General features: G+C 47.6%; 1 protein-coding gene across 1 annotated transcript in view; it reads left to right on the forward strand.

Annotated features, from left to right (window-relative positions):
* Positions 1-22,781, forward strand: part of BRCA1 (BRCA1 DNA repair associated) — a 189,609-nt gene that overhangs the window by 55,818 nt on the left and 111,010 nt on the right. Inside the window, exons 8-10 of the mRNA XM_073562633.1 lie at positions 1,554-1,728; positions 19,674-19,779; positions 19,874-20,046. Coding sequence (XP_073418734.1) covers positions 1,554-1,728; positions 19,674-19,779; positions 19,874-20,046 — 454 coding nt within the window. The remainder of the gene's footprint in view (positions 1-1,553; positions 1,729-19,673; positions 19,780-19,873; positions 20,047-22,781) is intronic.

Here is a 22,781-nt window from a genome sequence, read left to right on the forward strand (position 1 = left end):
TTACATTGCTTCGTATTCTTTTAATCGCGACTGTCCTATTCACACTAATCATAAAGTTGATCTGTGGCAGTGCTGAGAGTTCAACTCCCACTGGTCTAATATATTAAAAACCGGATAACGCCCTTAATTTTTAGGAGGTTACGCAGCTTTTTAGGCATAAATGTTAAAATCATAAAAAGCCATCCACAACTTGTCTCCTCCATACATCTGTGACCTCGTCTCCTGGTACTTACCAGCAGGCAACCTCCGACTGTCACAAGATCTCCTTCTCTACTCCCCTCTTATCTCCTCTTCCCACAATCGCATACTAGTTTTCTTCCACGCATCCCCACTACTCTGGAACTTTCTACCACAACATACTAGACTCTCACCTACCTTCGAAACCTTCAAAAACAATCTGAAGACCTACCTCTTCCGACAAGCCTACAACCAGCAGTAACCACCTATCAACCAAGCCACTGCACGACCAGCTCTACCCTCGCCTACTGTATCCTCACCCATCCCTTGTAGATTGTGAGCCCTCGCGGGTAGGGTCCTCTCTCCTCCTGTACCAGTCATGGCTTGTATTGTTTAAGATTAATGTATTCGTTTTTATTATGTATACCCCTCCTCACATGTAAAGTGCCATGGAATAAATGGCGCTATAATAATATTAATAAAAGAATCATAATGAAACTATAACAAGCTTCCTATAACCCACAGATTCAGCGCCTACTCACTGGCCGTGCTTCCATTTGTTGTTTAGAAAGTTCTGGCAAGTGATCGCTGCAGGAAATCATTGTCTGCAGCATCCATGTTCTGCTTGTCTCACAGGCCGATCCCTAAGTGGTGGTGATGCCAGCAATATAGCAAATTACTGGTGAAGCCTCAGATTAGCTGCAGTGGTCTTCACAATTTGTAAGCATAATGAAAGAAAAAAATCTTTGTAAAGCTCTCCTGCACAAAAACTATTTGACAGCACATACCTAAAAGGCGCATTCCTGCAGTAGAGTGTCGGTATAGGTTTTAGGTTCTGGTGTAACACAGGGAACAGTGGTGGTCTGACTCCTGGGACAGCCTCAAATCTAGAGAATCGGGGAAATCGAGGTCCCACTGGCTCATCTGCACGGCAGCGCTCCGCCCATACTTACTTCTCCATCATAGTGCGTGAACCTTCTCTATTTATTCTATCTGCACAATGGCAAATCGGCAGCATTGCCGTGCAGAGAAACATTATGATGGAACCGGAACAATTAGCTTGCAATATGGTTTCTTTATTCTGTGAACCGCCAAGACACTGGTTTTGACTGATCGTCAGACCATTAATTACATGTGCCTCTGATTTCATACCGATGATTTTTCTGCATAGCGCCTGAATTTTCGCCTTCTGCTTCAGTACTAGGTGGGACGATGTAGCGCACAGACCTATGGTGCTCGCATACATTTGTCTGTGGTGCTTTAAATTCTAACCATTGTTGTAATTACACTTTACATCGTCTTTTCCTCTTACGAGATCTGCAGTATTTCAATTTTTTAAGAGGTAGATTAAACTCCCAGGGTGTCTTCTCTTACAGCAGCGGGACGCCATGCAGAACAATTTAGAGAAACTCCAGAGAGAAATGGCAGCTCTGGAAGCGGTCTTGGAACAGCATGGTAGCCAGAGTCCTACGTCTGGGAAGGAGCGCGCATCCACAGCGGAGCATGTCACAATAAGACCACAGGAGACCCAGCACAAACCAACAGACTATGGTAAATATGCACACAGTATAATGAGCCATTGCCTACGACATCCGCTCCAGCTGCAAACAGCGCCCGCATGCTGGGAAAAATTACCATGTACTTCTGTTCCAACAGTCTGTGTCATATCGACTTACCAGAACGTTTTAGCATGACCGGGGCTTATGCACCGGCATAAAAGTAATCACTCTCACCATGCGTGCATGCTATATGAAGTCTTCTAAATGTATGCAGACGTGTAAAGTAATCTGCAGTCGGGATGTAATTGCTTGATCATCGGGGGCATGAGTTGGTTCTGATACACAATTGACAGCCTCAAGGTCGTTGTGCAATTTTCAAGGTGACGCGGCAAAAGTTTAACATAGACAAAGTTGGTGCTACTACAGTAGGGTGTTTGTGATGAGAAATCGGAAACGTTTTAGTATTGCACAAGAAAGATATCTTTGCGTGAAAGATAAATTTAGAGTAAGGCTATGTTCCCACGTTGCGTTTTTGCATTAGTTTTTTTTTTTTTCTTTTTCTGCTGACAAAACTTTCTCTCTCAGCAGTAAATGCTCTGCAGCTATTTGCTGCAGATCATAAATGTGATTTGTACAGTACATGTTTCATTATTTTTTTTTTTTCACCAAAACCCACAGTAGTTTTGTGCTTTTACATTGCTTTTTATGGGTGAAAAAAATGGTTAAAAGACATACTGCAGATTTGAAAAACACTATGTTGCTAAAATTCAGGCAAGACCAAAAACCCACCAAGCCGTCTGAATAAAAATCTTTTTTTGGTACTGTAAAACACGGCTTCTTTTTGCAAAAAAAAAAAAAACAGCAAAAAATTGCTGTAAAAATGCCACTTGTGATCCTAGCCTAACTGCCTTACAACCACCCAACTAGATGCCTTTGTCATTTTCAATTGTGCATAATTGCAGGTGGCAGGAGAGACGCTACCGCTACCAGCCCTGCACTATTTAGGAGATGATGACCACTACGACCGAAGACTCGAGTAGCCAAGATTTAGATATTCTGTTGTCTTTTTGAGATACTTTATTAATGTTTCAGTTACAGAAAAAGACCTAAACTTTTAAGTAAATTTAATATATTGTAGTCCCTGTTATACTGAGGACGCCTGGGTCCTGAAATCATGACTGATCGCTGAAACCGGACCTCAAATTTAGGGTATTTTTCCACGTAATGTATATTTTAAGGATTTGCTGCAGATTGAACGTGCAGCGGTTTGGTGGATCAGTGGTTACTGCAAGTTGTAGGCTTGTCGGAAGATGTAGGTCTTCAAGTTCTTTTTGATGGTTTCCTTGGTAGGCTAGAGTCTGATATGTTGTGGTAGAGAGTTCCAGAGTAGGCGGGATGCGCGGGAGAAGTCTTGTATGCGATTGTGGGAAGAGGAGATAAGAGGGGAGTACAGAAGGAGATCTTGTGAGGATCGGAGGTTTTGTGCAGGTAAGTACCGGGAGACTAGGTCACAGATGTACGGAGGACTCAGGTTGTGGATGGCTTTGTATGTCATGGTTAGGGTTTTGAACTGGAGTCTTTGGGTAATGGGGAGTTAGTGCAGGGATTGACAGAGGGGAGAGGCCGGGGGAATAGCGGGGGGACAGGTGGATTAGTCGGGCAGCAGAGTTAAGAATAGATTGGAGGGGTGCGAGAGTGTTAGAGGGGAGGCCACAGAGCAGGAGGTTGCAGTAGTCAAGGCGGGAGATGATGAGGGCATGGACTAGGGTTTTTGCAGATTCTTGGTTGAGGAATGTACGGATCCGTGAAATATTTTTGAGTTGAAGTCGGCAGGAAGCGGAAAGGGCTTGGATATGTGGTTTGAAAGAGAGATCAGTGTCAAGGATAACCCCGAGGCAGCGAGCTTGTGGGACTGGAGAGAGTGGGCAGCCGTTTACTTTAATGGATAGGTCTGTTGGGGGGGGGGGGGGGTCATGTGAAATGGGCGAAAGATGATGAATTCTGTTTTGTCCATATTAAGTTTTAGAAATCTAGCGGAGAAGAAGGATGAAATAGCAGACAGACATTGAGGGATTCTGTTTGGTAGGGAGGTGATATCTGGTCCAGAGATGTAGATCTGTGTGTCATCAGCATAGAGATGATACTGAAAGCCATGAGATTCTTTGAGCTGTCCGAGGCCGAAGGTGTAAACGGAGCAGGGGCCCTAGGACTGAACCTTGTGGGACTCCGATGGATAGAGGGCACGGTGAGGAGGTGGTGTGCGAATGGGAGACGCTGAATGTCCGGTCTGCTAGGTATGACGCAATCCAAGATAGGGCCAAGTCTGTGATACCAAGATATGAGAGGGTCTGTTGTAATAGGGAATGGTCTACTGTGTCAAAGACAGAGGACAGGTCCAGGAGGAGGAGGACAGAGTAATGTCGCTTGGCCTTGGCGGCTAGTAGGTCATTGGTGACCTTAGTTAGGGCAGTTTCAGTGGAGTGGTGTGGCCGGAAGCCAGATTGCAAGTGGTCAAGGAAGGGAGCAAGAAGAGAGATGGGAGGACAGTTCAAGATGGACGTGTTGTTCCAGTAAAAGTAGTTTTGAGGCATAGGGGAGAAGTGATATAGGGCGATGGCTAGATACAGAGGATGGGTTAAGAGAGGGCTTTTTGAGGATAGGTGTGATTTGAGGCATGTTTAAAGCTTGAGGGGAAAACACCAGTTGTTAGTGATAGGTTGAAGAGATGGGTTAGGGTTGGGATGAAGACTGTGGTGAGGTTTGGGATGAAGTGGGATGGGATCGGGTCAAGTGCACAGGTAGTGAGATGTGATCTTGAGAGTAGAGTGGAGAGTCGATCTTCTATAATGGTGGAGAAGTTGGTTTTTGGGGGGGTAGTACCATTAAAATCAATTTAAAAATGAAAACCGCTGTGCAAACGGTGCAGATTTTTCCGCGCGGATTTGCTGCGGTTTCAAAACCGCAGCATGTCCATTCTATGTGCGGATTCCGCTGCGGTTTGGCACCTGCTCCATGGCAGGTGTCAAACCGCAGAAAATCTGCAGATAAACCGCGTTTTAGTGCAGATTTAGTGCAGTTTTTGTGCGTATTTCACCTGCAGATTTCTATAATGGAGCAGATGAAAAACTGCTGCAGAACTGCATAAAAGTGACATGCTGCAGTTTTAAATCTGTGCGGAAAAATCTGCAGCATGTGCACAGAGTTTTTTGTTTTACATAGCCTTAAATCTTACTGTACATGACTTGCAGTTCTGGAGGGCCAAATCTGCTGCAGAACTGCACCAGAATCTGCACAGTGTGCACATACCCTTAAGAGGCCAGGAAATAGCGGTCGGCCCACCCTCAGCAGGACGGTGCAGCAGGGGAGGACGTGTGGGAGACACAGGACCGGGTAAGTGCGGTCCCGATTGTGAGAGGCCACGCAGCAAAGGTGCTCCCTCCTCCCCCCAACCCCTAGCAGGGCAGCATTGAGGCCGGGCGGATTCAATATGGCTGGGAAAGGGAAGACGCACACATTCCTATACGCTGCATGCATCGCCTGTAGGGCCTCATTTCCGCAGGTGCAGAGCAATAAACTATGCGAGGCCTGCGACTCTGAACGCGCCCAGGAGCCCTCCCCTGCGACCGAGCCCAGGGATTTAAATCCTCCGGAATGGGCCTTATCGCTATCACAGTCTATGGCATCGCATACAAAGGCGATCGAGTCTCTTCATGCCCCGGATAGGGGCAAGGATAGTACCTCGCAAGAGCCTCCGGCCTGCAGGGGCCGCTCTCATTCCAGGCAGGCGCAAAGGAAACCAACCCGCAGGGCGTCTCTTGGCCCATCCGATGCCTCGGCATCCATGAGTTTGGCATCACGCTCACCTTCACCAGTTGTCGGGAGCGGGCAGAGTTCACATTATGACTCAGACGAGCCACTGGACCTAGATACCTCGGGGTGTCAGGAAACAATTGACAGCCTCATCGATGCTGTTAATCAGACTCTGGAGGTTGAGGATGACGTCACTTTGGCGTCAGGCCATAAGGTATCCTTCAAGCGGACTAAGCGACCGCATAGAGTGTTTGGCTCTCATGCAGAGTTTGAGGACATAGTGCAGCGTCACAGGGAACGGCCGGATAGGCGTTTCTTGGGCCAAAAGACGATAGAGTCGAGATATCCGTTTGCCCCGGAGCTCTGTAAAAGATGGGCAGAATCCTCAGTGGTGGATCCACCAGTGTGACGCTTGGCCTCGAAATCCGTGTTATCTGTACCTAGTGGTTCGTCTATCAAGGACCCCACTGATCGGCTCAGAGAGAGTTTGGCTTGCTCAGTTTTTGAAGCATCAGGATCAGCACTCTCTCCCTCGTTTGCAGCAACGTGGGTTGCCAAGGCTATGATGTCATGGTCAGTCATTGAACAGGGTCTTGCAGGATAGAGACCCGCCTTCAGAGGTATCAGAGATCATGAGTCAAATCGCTATGGCTGGTGACTACTTAATGCTTCCTTGAATGCGGCCAATTGTGCGGCACTCGCGGCCGCGAATGCGGTAGCCATTAGGAGGGCCCTATGGTTAAGGACATGGCATGCCGATTCTATTTCCAAGAAGTCGTTAACTTCCCTGCCTTATCAGGGTGGCCGCCTGTTCGGGGAGAAATTAGACCAACTCATTTCCGATGCTACGGGGGGAGAAAGCAGCTTTCTCCCGCAACAAAGGGCCAGGCAGCCGTTTCGTCAAGCTCAGGCACGGTTTCGGGCCTTTCGCAACCCCGGGTGGACGACAGAAGCCAGCTCTGCCACTCCAGATCGTTCCAACCATGATAGGGAGAGACAGGTCTCATATAGAGCCAACCCATTGAGGAGAATGTGTACTCGCCAGCCGAGGGCAAGGGGAGCCAGGGCCCAGAAACCCTCAGCCAAATGACTCAGAGCACTTTTAGGCGACATCGGCAGAGTAGGCGGCCGCCTGCTCTGCTTTCGCCAGGGCTGGGTCACGATAGCACGCGACTCATGGGTGGCGGAACTGAGTTTTTCAAGTTTCTCCCAAAGCGATTTTTTTTCTGTCTCGGCTTCCCAAAGTGGAACCCCAGGCAAGGGCGTTGCTAGGGGCCATCGACTCACTCCAGCGCAACGGAGTCATTGTTCCCGTATCAGAGCACGAGAAAAGACAGGGTTTTTATTCCAGTCTGTTCGCGGTCCCCAAAAAGGACGGAACAGTCAGGCTGGTTTTGGACCTGAAGCTCCTGAGCAAGTTCATCAGGATCAAGCATTTCCGAATGGAATCTCCGTTCAGTGATAGCGGCCATGGGCCAAGGGGAATACTTGGCACGTCCCTATTTTTACGCCGTATCAAAAGTTTCTGCGGTTCGTCATCAATGGCCGACATTTCCAATTTGCAGCACTGCCCTTCGGGCTCGCCACCGCTCCCAGAGTGTTCACATAGGTGATGGCAGGTGTGATGGCCGTCTTACACTCTCAAGGCATAGTCGTCTTACCATACTTAGACGACCTCTTGGTGAAGGGCCCCTCGTTTCAGGCATGCGAAGAAAATGTCAACATCACGCTGGATACCCTCTCCCGCTTAGGGTGGTTGGTCAACGTGAAAAAATCATCCCTTGTCCCAGCACAGAGGATTTCTTTTTTAGGGATGATTTTCGATACCTCCCGAGGGTTGGTAATTCTCCCTCAGGACAAGACTCTAGCGCTCCGGCAAGGAGTCCAGAAGCTTCTGCAGCCAGTCCCACACACCATTCGGATTGGGATGAGAGTGCTAGGGAGGATGGTGGCAGCAATGGAAGCGATTCCGTTTGCCCAATTTCATCTTCACCCCCTACAGCACGCCCTCTTGGCAGCCTGAGACAAGAACCCGTTCACACTCTATCATCAGTGCCGGCTATCCTAGCAGGTCAGACAGTCACTGGAGTGGTGGAAGAGCAGGTCCTCCCTTCTGCAGGGGAAACCTTTCTCCCAGATCACTGGCTAGTGGTCACAACCGACGCCAGCCTCCTCGGCTGGGGAGCAGTTTTTCGCCGCCACACCACCAAGGGACGATGGTCGCCGCAAGAGGCATACCTCCCGATCAACTTGTTGGAAATACGAGCCGTCTGGCTGGCACTGCAACATTTTCAGCACCTTCTAGCAGGACGTCCCGTCCGAATTCAATCGGACAGCGCCATGGCGGTGGCTTATGTAAATCATCAGGGGGGCATGCGCAGCAGACCAACCATGTGTGAGGTAGGACACGTGCTTCGCTGGTCCGAGAGGAACCATTCAGTAATATCGGCGGTCCATATCCCGGGCGTGGAGAATTGGGCGGTGGACTTCCTCAGCCGGCAGGGTGTCGCGTCAGGGGAATGGTCTCTGCACCGCGAGGTCTTCCAGCAGATTTGCCAACAGTGGGCAACACCGGATGTGGATCTGATGGCCTCCAGGGTGAACGCGAAGGTGCCCATGTTCGTCGCTCGGGACCCACGAGCGATCACAGTGGATGCGTTGGTTCTGCAGTGGAACCGGTTTCGCCTTCCATACTTGTTTTCCCCACTACCGCTGCTCCCGAGGGTCAACAAGAAGATCAAAACAGAAGGGGTTCCAGCGATTCTGCTGGCTCCAGACTGGCTCCACCGAGCATGGTACGCAGATCTAGTGCAACTGCTCGCCGACGTCCCTTGGAGACTGCCAGACCGCCCAGACCTGAACTCAGGAGCCCTGTGTTTGACGGCATGGCCATTGAATCTTGGATTCTGACCCAGGCTGGGTTCAGCCGCAATGTGGTAGCTACAATGATTAGCGCCTGGAAGGCTACCTCGGCGAGAATTTACCACCATACCTGGAAGGTCTTTTTCACTTGGTGTCGAGACCGTGGTTTTTCTCCACTGACATTTTCAATTCCCAACATCCTAGCCTTTCTTCAGTCAGGCCTAGACTCAGGTTTGGCCCCGAGCTCCCTTAGGAGACAGATATCGGCGTTGTCCATCCTGTTCCAGCAAAGAATTGCTACCAATATGCAGGTGAGGACTTTCATCCAGCGAGTCTTCCACTTGGTACCTCCCTATAGGGCACCCCTGGACACCTGGGACCTTAATCTGGTCCTGAGTGTTCTGCAGGAAGCTCCTTTTGAACCACTTCAGGATGTTCCTTTGTAGGTAGTATTATTGGTAGCCATAACTACCATTAGGCGAGTCTCTTAGTTGGCCTTGTCCCGCCGAGCACAGTTTCTCACCTTCCACAAGGATAAGGTGGTGCTCAGACCAGCTCCCCCCTTTCTGCCAAAGGTCGTGTCCTCCTTCCACGTTAATGAAGATATTGTCTTGCCGGCGCTTTGTCCAGCGCCGGTACATCGCGTGGAAAAGGCTCTTCATACGTTACACTTGGTGAGAGCATTCAGAAGGTACGTGGCACGGACGGCGCCCTTTCGTCAGACGGACACACTGTTCGTGCTCCCCGAAGGGCGCAGGAAGGGACTCGCAGCCTCAAAATCGACCATAGTCAGATGGATCTGTCTAACTATTCAGGAGGCCTACCGCATCAGGAGTGCGCCCGTTCCAGCAGGGATCAGAGCGCACTCTACTCGGGCAGTGGGCGCCTCTTGGGCGCTTCGACACCAGGCTTCGACTGAACAAGTGTGCAGGGCAGCGGCCTGGTCCAGCTTGCACACGTTTACTAAACATTACAATGTCCATACTCAGGCGTCGTCAGATGCGAGCCTGGGTAGAAGGATTCTCCAGGCAGCGGTAGCGCACCTTTAGACAGGAGGTGCATTTAGCTTGGATTGGTGAGTCAACTTCCCACCCAGGGACTGGTTTAGGACGTCCCACAGTACCTGTGTCCCCAAATGAGATGAAGGAGAAACATGGATTTTTGTGAGTACTGACCGTAAAATCCTTTTCTCCGAGACGCTCATTGGGGGACACAGCACCCACCCTGTTAGCCAAGTTGGCTCTGTTTTTATTTAATGTGCATTCTTTGTTGATGTCAGGGTGGACTTTTTCTAGACATATTATCTGCATTTAAGGCTGTTTTTTGTTACTCTCCTACTGCTTTTTGCACTAAACTAGTTTTCGCCCGCAATCGGGGCGAGGGTGTATGCGGCGGAGGAGGAGCTAACCTTGTGTTGTTTACTTAGTGTCAGCCTCCAGATGGCGGTAGCATACACCCACAGTACCTGTGTCCCCCAATGAGCTTCTCGGAGAAAAGGATTTTACGATAAGTACTCACAAAAATCCATGTTTTTTTTTTTTTTTTTTGTGCTTGGTGAACATTAAAGACTATGCAGGTTTATCATTGATGAAATAGCATTGACAGTGCTTTACCTGCCGAAACATTAAGGCTTCCATATTCCAAACTCTAATATCAGCCCATATGCTACAGCAATTTTCTCGCAGCCTTCTGTTCTTCCCGGTGCTCACCGGAAGCTGAGTTGTACAACCGTCTGCACACAGTAGATGGTTGGAAGTGAAGGATGGAAATTTCAGCAGCTATAGGCTTATGATTACGGGGGAGGGAGGGATTCCTAGTAGTCTACGTATGGGGGCTATCTCCTTCTCTCTATAGAAATGTGTATGTTTTATTTAGGCACCTTTTTATGCTTTTCAGGGAAACATAGCTGTTGGCCGAGAGCTATGATGGTTACTTTGTGTATCTTGTACCCCATGAGGTTGTCTTGCATACGGTCAAGTTTTCAGATTCCTTTAATAAAGTCTGTCACCCCACCTAAAATTAAATTATTTTTACATTCATATAGGGGTCACTATCCGTACAAAAAATCCTAACTCTAGTAGAGATTTCACTACATTTGTTATATATATAAAAAAAGTTTTATTAAATAGGTAAATGAGGAGTCCTCAGGAAGCCAAGGACTCATTGTTATTGTTCCACCTCTCAATTTGCATCCTCTGCTTCTAGTATGTTTGACAGCGCCTGCTTTAGAGTACTGCTTGAACTCAATCCCCCGCCCTGCACCCAACTGACTGCAGGAGCTGAGCACACACACAATGTCAGTGCGAGTGTGCTCTCACTGCCCTTTACTTTCAGAATGGGTTACATACTGCTGTGCGATCCCATGTGTAGTGAGCGGCCGGTGTAGGTAGGAGGGATCGGAGAGCCTGCCGGCAATGACACTGTTTGTGCACAGCTCCTGCAGTGTCAGTGTGTGCAGGGATGGAGATTTAATTTAGGCAGCTCTCCAAAGCAACCACTGTCAATCAAGGAAATGCAGAGGATGCTAATTGAGTGCAGCAAAATCACTGATCACTTTGCCACATCACGGGTGCTCCAAGGACCCCTCATTTACATATGTAATAAAATATTTTTATTTTTTATTTTCTTTGTTTTTTTTTTTTGTTTTACAAAACGAAAATGGTGAAATGTATACTTCAAGTATGATTTTTATACAGACAAAATCTCCTATATAAATGTATAATTGGTTTAATTATACATTTTATCTATATCTGGTTGTTAAGGATACGTATGGGACTGTAAATATGTATAAGCTATAATTAGTCCTTTTTACGCCCCCTCTTCCCATGGGAGCTGCAGTAGCCATTATTAGTAGCTGGGGAACTTTACTGGTCAACATTTATCAACCCCCATAGGACAACATGAAGCAGGTATAGGTGTAAACGTAGACATGAACAGTTGTGCAAAGTAGGCACAACAATAAGGCTGTGTTCAGATGGGCATTTTGGAGGGTTTGTATGTGAACTGACTGCGGGTCTGTTGACCTAAACGTGCAGCTCAATAGGCATGTATAAGACTTTGAGCCCCATTCATTAAGACTGGTGTTGTGCAAACTAGTCTTATTGAATGGAGACAATGGAGTTAGTTGCACTTAATGTATTAGGTGCATCTTGCAACCTGCATGCAGCTGCTCAACTATAAATGTACTCTAGTCAGGAATTGGATTACAGTATGTTTCTGTTAAAACTTTCACCACTAAAATGGTCTGAATTTTCATTAATAAGGCTGGCTTAGCCATGTCTTGTCCGGTTTTGGTGAAGCTTTCGGGACTGGTGTAAAAATGCCAAAAGTCACTACATTTTTGCCCAACCTTCTGAGTAGCATAACAAAAAAAAATAAAATAAAATCAGTATTCTGGTGTCAACACCTTAATGAGTCGGAGCCTTTAAGTTCGGGTCAGGAGGCCAGCAGCATTGTGATCTACAGGTGCTTCTCACAAAATTAAAATATCATCACTTAATTTATTTCAGTTCTTCAATATAAAAAGTGAAACTCATATATAGAGTCATTACAAACAGAGTGATCTATTTCAAGTGTTTATTTCTGTTAATGTTGATGATTATGGCTTACAGCCAATGAAAACCCAAAAGTCATTATCTCAGTAAATTAGAATAATAAACAAAAAAAAACCTGCAAAGGCTTCCTAAGCGTTTTAAAAGGTCCCTTAGGGCCCCGTCACATATAACGATGCACCATCGATCCCGACAACGATATGACCTTGTCCGGATCACTGGTGTGTCACTACATGATCGCTGGTGAGCTGCCAAACAGGCAGATCTCAGCAGCAATCATGACAGCGACGACGCGGGTAACAAGTGCTGTCCTAGCACCAGCACGCTGGTATCTAAGGTACACATCGGGTAACTAAGTGTCGCGAGCCCTTAGTTACCCGCGGTTTACATTGGAAACCAGCGTCCTGCTCGCTGATCGCTGGTCTCCCGCCTGCCACACCCAGCGATGCGTGCTGGCCAGAGGGAGACCAACAATCAAAAATATGTCCAGGGCATTCGAGCACGATCCGCGATACCTGGCGGGGGGGCTGGTCGCTGATAGGTGTCACACAGCGATATCGCTGGTGAGATTGCTGTTGTGTCACAAAACTTGTGACTCAGCAGCGATCTCGCTGTGTGTGACGGGGGCTTAAGTCTGTTTCAGTAGGCTCCACTATCATGGGGAAGACTGCTGACTTGACAGGAGTCCAGAAGGCAGTCATTGACACACTCCACAAGGAGGGTAAGCCACAAAAGGTCATTGCTAAAGTAGCTGGCTGTTCTCAGAGTGCTGTATCCAAGCATATTAATGCAAAGTTGAGTGGAAGGAAAAAGTGTGGTAGAAAAAGGTGCACAAGCAAACGGGACAACCCCAACCTTGAAAGGATTAAGAAAAAGACATTCAAAATTGGAGGGAGATTCACTAGGAGTGGACTGCCGCTGGAATCATTGCTTCAAGAGCCACCACACACAGACATATCCAGGACATGGGCTACAAGTGTCGCATTCCTTTTATCACGCTACTAATGACCAATAGACAATGCCAGAAGCGTCTTACCTTGGCCAATCAGAAAAGGAACTGGACTATTGCTCAGTGGTCCAAGGAAGATCAAGGTTCGAGAGTTGGAGGAAGAGTGGAGAGTAGTGATGAGTGAGTATACTCGTTGCTCGGGTGATCTCCGAGTATTTTGGCGCGCTTGGAGATTTAGTTTTCGTCGTCTCAGCTACATTATTTAAAGCTCCTGGACAGTATGAATACATATGGGAATTCCCTAACAAACAGACCTTCCACACATGTAATCGGCCTGCAAAGCAGTCGCAAATCATTTCGCTGAGACTATGAAAACTAAATCTTCAAGCACGCCAAAATACTTGGAGGACGCCCGAGCATGCTTGGGAAAACCTGAGCAACAATTTTATTCACTCATCACTAGTGGTGAGGTCACAATCCAAGCTGGTGAGGTGTAGTGTAAAGTTTCCACAATCAGTGATAGTTTGGGGAACCATGTCATCTGCTGGTGTAGGTCCACTGTGTTTTATCAAGACCAAAGTCAGCACAGTCATCTACCAGGAAATTTTAGAGCACCTCATACTTCCCTCTGTGGACTAGCTTTTTGGAGATGTAACTTTCATTCTCCAGCAGGACTTGGTACCTGTCCACACTGCCAAAAGTACCAATACCGGGTTTGAAAACAACAGTATCACTGTGCTTGATTGGCCAGCAAACTCGCCTGATCTTAACCCCATAGAGAATCTATGGAGTATTGTCAAGAGGAAGATGAGAGACACCAGATGCAACAAAGCAGATGAGCTGAAGGCTGCTCTCAAAGCAACTTGGGCTTCCATAACACCTCAGCTCAGATCAGCTCAGATCACAGGATGATCACCTCCATGCCACGCCACATTAGTACAGTAATTGATGCAAAAGGAGCCCCAACCAAGTATTGAGTGCATTTACTGAACAATCATTTTTTCTCCTACACCTCATTGGGGGACACAGAGACCGTGGGGTGTTATGCTGCTTGCCACTAGGAGGACACTAAGTAAACCAGAAAAAAAGTTAACTCCTCCCCTGCAGTATACACCCTCTCGCTGAATGAGACTTCTCCAGTTCATGCTTAGTGTCTGTAGGAGGCACTTGGGTCTGGCTTCAGACCCCACCGTTTTTGTTTTATTTTTGAATTTTCTGTAAATTTTTATTTTTTAATTAACGGAGTGAAGGGGCAACGGTTCCTTTCTACGGCCCGCTCTCCCTCGAACCAACAACAGGCAAGCACGCAGAGTACACCTCCCCGTACACTTTCCTGCGACGTTTGGGGCTGATTGCTCTGGCAATAATGGCGCACGGAATGGAGAAGACTGGACAGCGCTTCCGAAGGCCCTGAATCAGCCCCATAGCTCTCCATCCCCCTACCATAGGGAGGATTGATTGAGCATGCCCTTTAAGAACTCCTCCAGCTCTGCTACATCATCCCAGGAGGATGAGAGCCTGCATGGATGGCCCGGACAGCGCTGAGCACTGGAGTTGAGGTATGGGGTCGGGTCCTGGCCCCCGGGAGAAGCGCTGACTTAGCGTCAGCGGCGGTGCACCGGCCCCCCATCGCGCCCCCCCCCTCGGCGCTACCGCGTGTAGCCCGAAAAATTTAGGCCCCGGCTTTTCCCGGCCTGCTAGGCTGCAATTTCAATAGCACCGCCCACTAGCCCCGCCCCCGGCGCCTACCATGGGTAGGCCCAAAAATTTAGCCCCTGGCTTTTCCGGCCTACTAGGCCACAATTTGAATAGCGCCACCCCCTTGTCTTGGTGCCTCTCATCCCTTATGAGTCGCGCAATTCTAATCTCGGTGGGGCCATGTCTTTTTACCTCAGCCTGCTCTGGACACGAGCCGTGAGGCGAGCATTCTGCCGGATACCGGCGGACACCGCAGGGCCACCGCTATTCCTCCCTGGGAACACAGCACAGGACCGGGTAAGCTGCATCTATCCTCCTGTATCGCGTCTTGGTTCTAAAACACTCCTATCCATTTCTGAGGGTTCCTCAATCAGAAACCGATCGTCAGATTGACTACCTTGCCCGTTCAGTTTTTGAAGCTTCAGGAGCAGCGCTTTTTCCATCTTTCGTGGCAATTTGGGTCACTAAAGCAATGGCCGCTTGGGCAGAAGTCTTGGTTTCTTCCTTCCAGGGCACCAATCTTCCTCCGGAGGCAACCACGGTCGCCAAGCAGATAATTCACGCAGCGGACTTTGTAGTGAACGCTTCTTTTGATGCTGCCAATTGCGCTGCTCAAACTGCCGCTAATGCGATCTCCATTAGAAGAGCCCTATGGCACCGCGACTGGCGGTCGGATGCCACATGTAAAAGATCGTTGACTTCTCTCCTCTTTCAAGCGTCTTTTTGGAGAGAAACTAGATCAGCTCATTTCTGATGCTACTGGGGGAAAAAGTAAATTCCTTCCTCAAGAAAAAGCTGTTCGGCCGTTTCGCAACCAACAGCCGATGCGCTTTCGATCTTTTTGCAACAATTCCGGTTGGTCATCCTCTACCTTCTCTTCTGGATCAGGTCCGTCCCCGTGCGGAGACAGAGGCTCCCAGGTCTCATACAGACCTAACCGCTCTTGGAAACCCAGGCCTAGGGCTTCTGGATCTAGGGGAGCCAGATCTCATAGATCTACCCAATGACTTGTTGCGGTATCCGGCAGACACCGATAGAGTAGGCGGTCGCCTACTTTCCTTCAGCCACACCTGGCTAGCAGTCATCCACGACAAGTGGGTCCGGGAGCTGGTGTCCTCCGGATACAAGATAGAATTTTCCTCTCCCCCCTCCAACTCGCTTTTTCCTTTCCTCTCCCCCCAAGGGAAAGACAAGAGCCTTCCTTCGGGCTGTTCAGGCTCTGCTAAGGGACGGAGTCATCATTCCGGTCCCACATCACGAAAGGTTCACAGGATTTTATTCCAGCCTTTTTGTGGACGGGACGATGCGACCCATTCTGGATCTCAAACTGTTAAATCAGTTTGTCAAGGTACGGCGATTCCGAATGGAATCTCTCCGATCAGTTTTCGCTTCCATGGAAAAAGGAGAGTTCCTAGCATCCATCGACATCAAGGACGCTTACCTTCACATTCCGATCTACCCATCTCACCAGCAGTTCCTCCGTTTTGCAATTCACAAGGAACACTTCCAGTTCGTTGCCTTGCCCTTCGGACTCGCCACCGCCACTAGGGTCTTTACCAAGGTCATGGCGGCTCTCATGGCCATTCTCCCCTCTCGGGGAGTAGTGGTGTTTCCGTATCTGGACGACCTGCTCATCAAGGGTCCGTCCCTTCCAGCCTGCGAGGAATCCGTGGATATAACAATAAATATACTTTCTCGCCTACGGTGGAAGATAAACTTCGAAAAGTCTTTCCCAACACCGGCTCAGCGGATTTCCTTTTTAGGAATTATCTTGGACACTTCCCGTGGGTTGGTCATTCTCCCTCCAGAAAAGACCCAAGCCTTACAACAGGCAAGCGTGGACTCTTTCCCGACCAGTTTCTCACTCCATTCGTTTCAGCATGAGAATTATGGGAAAGATGGTGGCTGCGATGGAAGCAGTTCCATTTGCAAAGTTCCATCTCCGTCCCTTACAACATGTTTTGCTGTTAGCTTGGGACAAGAACCCGTTCTCCCTGGACTGTTGGATCCTTCTGTCCCTGCGGGTCAGGCAAGCCCTCAGGTGGTGGGCACTGAGGTCCTCCCTGAATCAAGGGAGGTCTTTTCTCCCAGTAAGATGGTTGATAGCAACCACCGACGCAATCCTTCTCAGCTGGGGTGCGGTCTTTCGTCACCACACGGCACAGGGTCGTTGGTCAACCCGAGAGTCACGTCTCCCCATCAACATTTTGGAGATACGAGCAATCAGATTCGCTCTACGGAGTTTCCACCATCTCCTCGCGGGTCACCCCATCAGGATCCAGTCCGACAACGCCACGGCTGTAGCGTATATCAACCGCCAGGGAGGTACCTGGAACAGGATGGCCATGCACGAAGTGAGTCACATCCTCCATTGGGCCGAGACCAACCATTCGCCCATCTCAGCAATCCACATCCCAGGCGTAGAAAATTGGGCGGCAGATTTTCTCAGTCGTCAAGGCATTGCCTCCGGATAGTGGTCTCTTCATCCGGAAGTCTTTCAGCAGATTTGCTGTCGTTGGGGGGCTCCGGATGTGGATCTCATGGCCTCAAGACTAAACAACAAGATTCCTCAGTTCATTGCCCGATCGCGCGATCCATGCGCCATCGGAGCAGACGCCCTAGTTCTGCCATGGCACCGGTTTCGGCTCCCGTACATCTCCCCCCCCCCCCCCCCCCTCTTCCCTTGCTTTCGACGGTCATATCAAGAAGATCAGAGCGGAGGGAGTACCAGTGATCCTACTCGCGACAGATTGGCCGCGCCGAGCATGGTATGCAGATCTAATACAACTAGTCGCCGACATCCCCTGGCGACTTCCAGATCGCATGGCTCTACTCTCACAGTGCCCGATTTACCAACAGAACTCCGGGGCCCTGTCTTTGACGGCATGGCCGTTGAATCCTGGATTTTACCACAGGCTGGGTTCTCTCACGACGTGATTTCCACCATGATTAGTGCTAGGAAACCTGTTTCCATGCGCATCTATCACCGCACCTGGACAGCCTTTTTTTTTCGTGGTGCAAGGATCAGGGTGGATACCCTCTGGTGTTCTCCATTCCGGCCATATTGAGATTCCTTCAATCCGGATTAAAGTCAGGACTCGCGCTTAGCTCGCTCAAGGGCCAAATTTCAGCCTTGTCAGTGCTTTTCAAACGCAAAATTGCCACCAAACTTCAGGTCAAGACGTTCATTCAGGGAGTCTCCCATGTAGCGCCTCCTTATAGAAGGCCATTGGAATCATGGGACCTTAATCTGGTTCTCGGGGCCTTACAAGAGGCTCCTTTCGAACCGCTGCAGGACGTGTCACTGACTGTCCTCTCTTGGAAGGGGGTCTTTCTTGTGGCAATTACGTCAATTAGACGAGTTTCGGAATTGGCGGCCCTGTCCTGCTGTTCTCCATTCTTGAATTTTCATTAGGACAAGGTAGTTCTCATGACGTCCCTGTCCTTCCTGCCCAAGGTCGTCTCCTCTTTCCATCTCAACGAGGAAATCGTTTTGCCTTCTTTTTGTCCGGCTCCAGTCCATTGCATTGAGAAGGCCCTCCACACCCTGGATGTGGTTAGGCCTCTGAGATGGTACATCTCATGGACGGCTCCCTTCCGCAAATCAGATGTCCTGTTCATACTTCCTGAGGGGCATAGGATGGGTCTAGCCGCTTCAAAAGCAACGCTAGCCAGGTGGATTCGCTTGGCAATTCAGGAATCCTACCGTGTCAGGAACGCGCCTGTCCCAGCAGGGATTAAGGCGCACTCTACCCGGTCAGTGGGCGTCTCTTGGGCCATTCGGCACCAGGCCTCGGTAGAACAGGTCTGCGAGGCTGCGACTTGGTCCAGTCTGCATACTTTTACCAAACATTACCAAATTCATTCTCAGGCCTCCGCGGATGCAGCTCTTGGCAGATGCTTCCTGCAATCGGCAGTACCTCAGAATTGACTCAGTGGTACATGGTTTATTAGCAGATGTATGCTCCCCACCCAGGGACTGCTTTAGAACGTCCCACGGTCTCTGTGTCCCCCAATGAGGCGTAGGAGAAATAGGGATTTTTGTGTACTCACCGTAAAATCCTTTTCTCCGAGCCATTCATTGGGGGACACAGCACCCACCCTGTTTAGCCTACTGGCTCATTGTAGCATTCTTAGGTTTTGACATAGTTATCGTTATTGTTGACTGTTTAAGCTCCTACTGCTTTTTTCACTGAACTGGAGAAGTCTCATCCAGCGAGAGGGTGTATACTGCAGGGGAGGAGTTAACTTTTTTTTCTGGTTTACTTAGTGTCCTCCTAGTGGCAAGCAGCATAACACCCCACGTTCTCTGTGTCCCCCAATGAATGGCTCGGAGAAAAGGATTTTACGGTGAGTACACAAAAATCCCTATTTCAAGCTGGTGTTGTAAAGTATTCTAATTTACTGAGATAGTGACTTTTGGGTTTTCATTGGCTGTAAGCCGTAATCATCAACTGTTTGTAATGACTCTATATAAACATATGAGTTTCACTTTTTGTATTGAAGAACTGAAATAAATTAACTTTTTGATGATATTCTAATTTTGTGAGAAGCACCTGTATATACGGCATGTGTCATACAACCATCAGAACCCAGCCTAATAGAGCAGATAGATGGCAGCTTCTGATTCCTATGGTCAAAAATGTTCTGCAGGTGGAATAAAGCTGGCCGTACACTTTACATAGCTGCTTACGTCTATCCCACTGACCTACCCTTGCAAGGTTCTGTGAGTGTATTTCCCCATGGAAAGCAAAAGGGCCATGCATATGCAAACGCAAGTGCCTGATCAATATTTCTCCGGACATATACCATCACAGGAGCATGTTAACCCTAGCCCCCATATATATTAGAAGGTTGTGACCCGCATCCTATATCCCATTTGGTTGTGCTGCTGACATGATATATAGCCTTTATACCTTGCCATAAGTGTCCATTTGTAATGCTTGACTCTTACCGCTTGTTACCGATGATGTTCTCTAATTAACATGATTGAGGTGGATGAAGTAGTATGTCACAGCTTCCAGTCATTTCATTTTTTATGACCGGTGCCCCTTGCATAAGGCTTTGATTATGAGTGTGATGAACGGTGAAAATACAGAAGTTATATCTGCATATATTCTGTTGCAGACATTTACAGATCACCTGATGCAATCCCAGAGACTGAGGTCCCGTCAGGACAGAGTAGATCATCAGGATTGCAAAGCATTGAACAACCACCTCCAGTTGAAAATCGGTAAATGTCCGTTTCATCTACATTTACGTAGATCTGTTTTTATTTCTGGGTTATGACTGTTTCAAATTTAGTTGTGTGTTTGGCATGTTTTCAGGTCAAGATCACCAACTCCACACTGTTGTCTACCCGAGACAACATCAAGGAGAGGGACTCCAGAGAAAATCCACGCTTCTTTTAATGTATTTAAAGAGTTGAGGGAGTGTGCCCTGATTGATGACGAGTCTATGGGTCAGAAGGCAGAAGACGTTCTCATTGCTCATGGACCAGGTACACTGCTTTTAAAGTTTTGAGTGTTTTCTTGTTATTAGTGCTAAAAGAGTAATATTATGCATAGACAGGGCTGGGACAAAAGCTAGGCAGAAGTAGGCAACTGTTACATCGTAACAAATCATAAATAATTTCTGTTGCTGCGATGTACCTTAACCTGATATCTGGCCAAACATTTTAGGGCACCTTCACTTCTGTTTCCCTCCCCATCTCCCCGCCTCTTCTTTGATTGACAGCTCTAGCTTTATAGAGCCAGAGAAGGGTGCAGATAAAGGGAAAACAAGTAGGTGAGAAGGGGAACTTAAATGTTTGGCCACGCTAAAGGTGCCTTGAGTGCCTGTACTTGGTTTGAACAGTTATTCTGTGCTGACCTGCACCTTTTGTAGCATTCACTTAGTCACTGATGTATCTGCACTGTGTATTCAGCATTGCAGCACGGTGGTGGGGTACAGGCACACCAGTGAGTGCTAGTGACAGCCTATGCAGGCACTAGGTCAGCAGCAGGCTGTGACTGTTCATGACGTCTGCCGCTGCTAACAAGCAGTCTCGATGCCTGCACAGATCTTCTACTGATTCAACCTTTTCAGTTGCTTCTCAGAGACAATTGTATGGTTATTTGTGGTGGTATTATTTTGAACACTGTATGATCATACACAATATTTGAAAACACTTGATGGGTAGAAGAGCAGAGCTCTTTGATATATAGGCCATTATCATTTATAGCATGATTTCTGAGTGAAATACTGAAGAATAATTCCCAATGGTGAGAGTACTACTTAATCCATCAACACTCTTACAACCACAGCTATATCAGTGCTTGTACAGAATAATTGTCAATCGTTATATACGCTGGGTAGTCAGGGCTCTTACTGTCTCTTGGAGCAAGCATGCGCCCCATACATTCTCTATGGGAATAATGGAGAGAGCGGAGCACAGCGCTCCTGCATCCCCTTATATAAGTTAAGCAGTGGTGGCCCAGGCTCCACTCCCGTTCTCTTTACGCTTGGTCCCTCCCCTCTTCAGGGTTTGGCCTTTGACCAATGTATATACGTGACATCACATACATTAGCTGTCTGCAGTGCCCATGTTCACAGCGCATGCTTGTTTCAAACTGCGCATGCATTAGGAGCAAAAGTGCTTTAGTCTGCCCGTGTGTGCCATCACTTGTGGCAACATGTACATTGGGATTTGGCCTGAGCAGTGGAATACTGCATCCATGACGTACAGATCACAATTAGACTCTTTGCTGGAATTGATGTCAGAGTGCTAGAATAAGTGACCATTGAGGATATTATTAAAGTATCGGTATATTGCAAAAATACAAAGTGATCTACAGAAAAGAAAAATAATCAAGGAAAAAACCCTGCCAGGGAAGGCTGTGCAAATGGAAATGAAATACTCCGTTCATAACCGGTCTAACTAAAGTGGCCAGACAAACAGATGTTAAACCCCCCCCCCCCCCCCACACACACACACACACACACACACACACACACCCACACACCCACACACCCTGCACACAAAAAATGGATTTTCACCAAAATTGACAACTCTTCAGTTGCCTAAGTTGGGTACTGATTTTTTTATGTTTCTTGTTGTGGTTAGCTATAACTCTGCCATTGACACAAAGACACAATTGCCTAAGTTATGTGCGGTTCAGGCCCTTCTAATTCGTAAAACTAGCCCTGATTGTCATATGTCTCGTAAAGGAATTTTTAAAAGGTACACAAAGGAAATGGTTATTAGCTCAGCTACATCTGTATGTATGCTGTAGATATATTTTTTTACTTGTGCATTTTTTTTTCTTTGATTTAGTTTAGTTTAGTTATATTTATTCATTTTTTTCATTTCGTATTCTGCGGGGTTTGGAGCAAGTTCACTGCTTAAATTGATTTAGCCATCCAATTATTCTGAAAGCATATGAATGTTCATGTCCATCTAAAGAAGTGTAGGAATATGATAACGTAACAAGCTTTTATTTTAGCTTTTGGGACCTCACATGTCCATTTGGAATGGATTGCCTGTTGTTTTTCATTCGCTTTGCTTTTATGCATGGATGGCTGTATGCCTTGTAATAGCAGAGTTTAATTAAGTCCATTTTCATGCCATAGAAACGCGGCTGTTGGTCTAACGTCTGTATTTCTGTAGCTGATTTGAAAATGATCATGAGTGGAACAGATTGATGTTACCGCTCATTAATTGCGCTATCTTAATAATTGCTGGCTGGGTACGGTTACTGTCTTTTTATTTTGAGATCCTTAATCCTAATTATATCGTACATGTAATCTTGGTAAAGCAAAATGTTTTCACTTTATCATCTACACCATTCATATAATAAGGAAAACATTAAAAAAATGAGGTCAGACTCCTAAGTCACACCGTAAGTAATCTAACCTGCCTAACTATGTGTGTGCAACCGCGCAAGGGCTCATTCATACGTCTGATTTTTGCATACGAGTACTGTTCTTGTTTTTCATAGACAATCACAGGTAAAAGTGCTGTCTATGGCCAGTCACGTGTTTTGTGATTTTTTTCATGGACCAAGAGGTCCACAGAAAATTGTGAAGTCATATCCGATTTTGATCTGAGGATCGCATCAAAATTGGCAATGTAAGTCAATGGGCCCATACAAAAGTCGGACTGCACTTGGATATCATCAACTTTCACAGGTCGTCAGAATGAGGAAAGTGTAGAAACATTTTTTATTTTCTTTATCACTTCATTGGGGGACACAG

Source organism: Dendrobates tinctorius, unplaced genomic scaffold (assembly GCF_039654945.1).
Source record: "Dendrobates tinctorius isolate UK_male_01 unplaced genomic scaffold, ASM3965494v1 ptg000360l, whole genome shotgun sequence".
Classification (NCBI taxonomy): domain Eukaryota; kingdom Metazoa; phylum Chordata; class Amphibia; order Anura; family Dendrobatidae; genus Dendrobates; species Dendrobates tinctorius.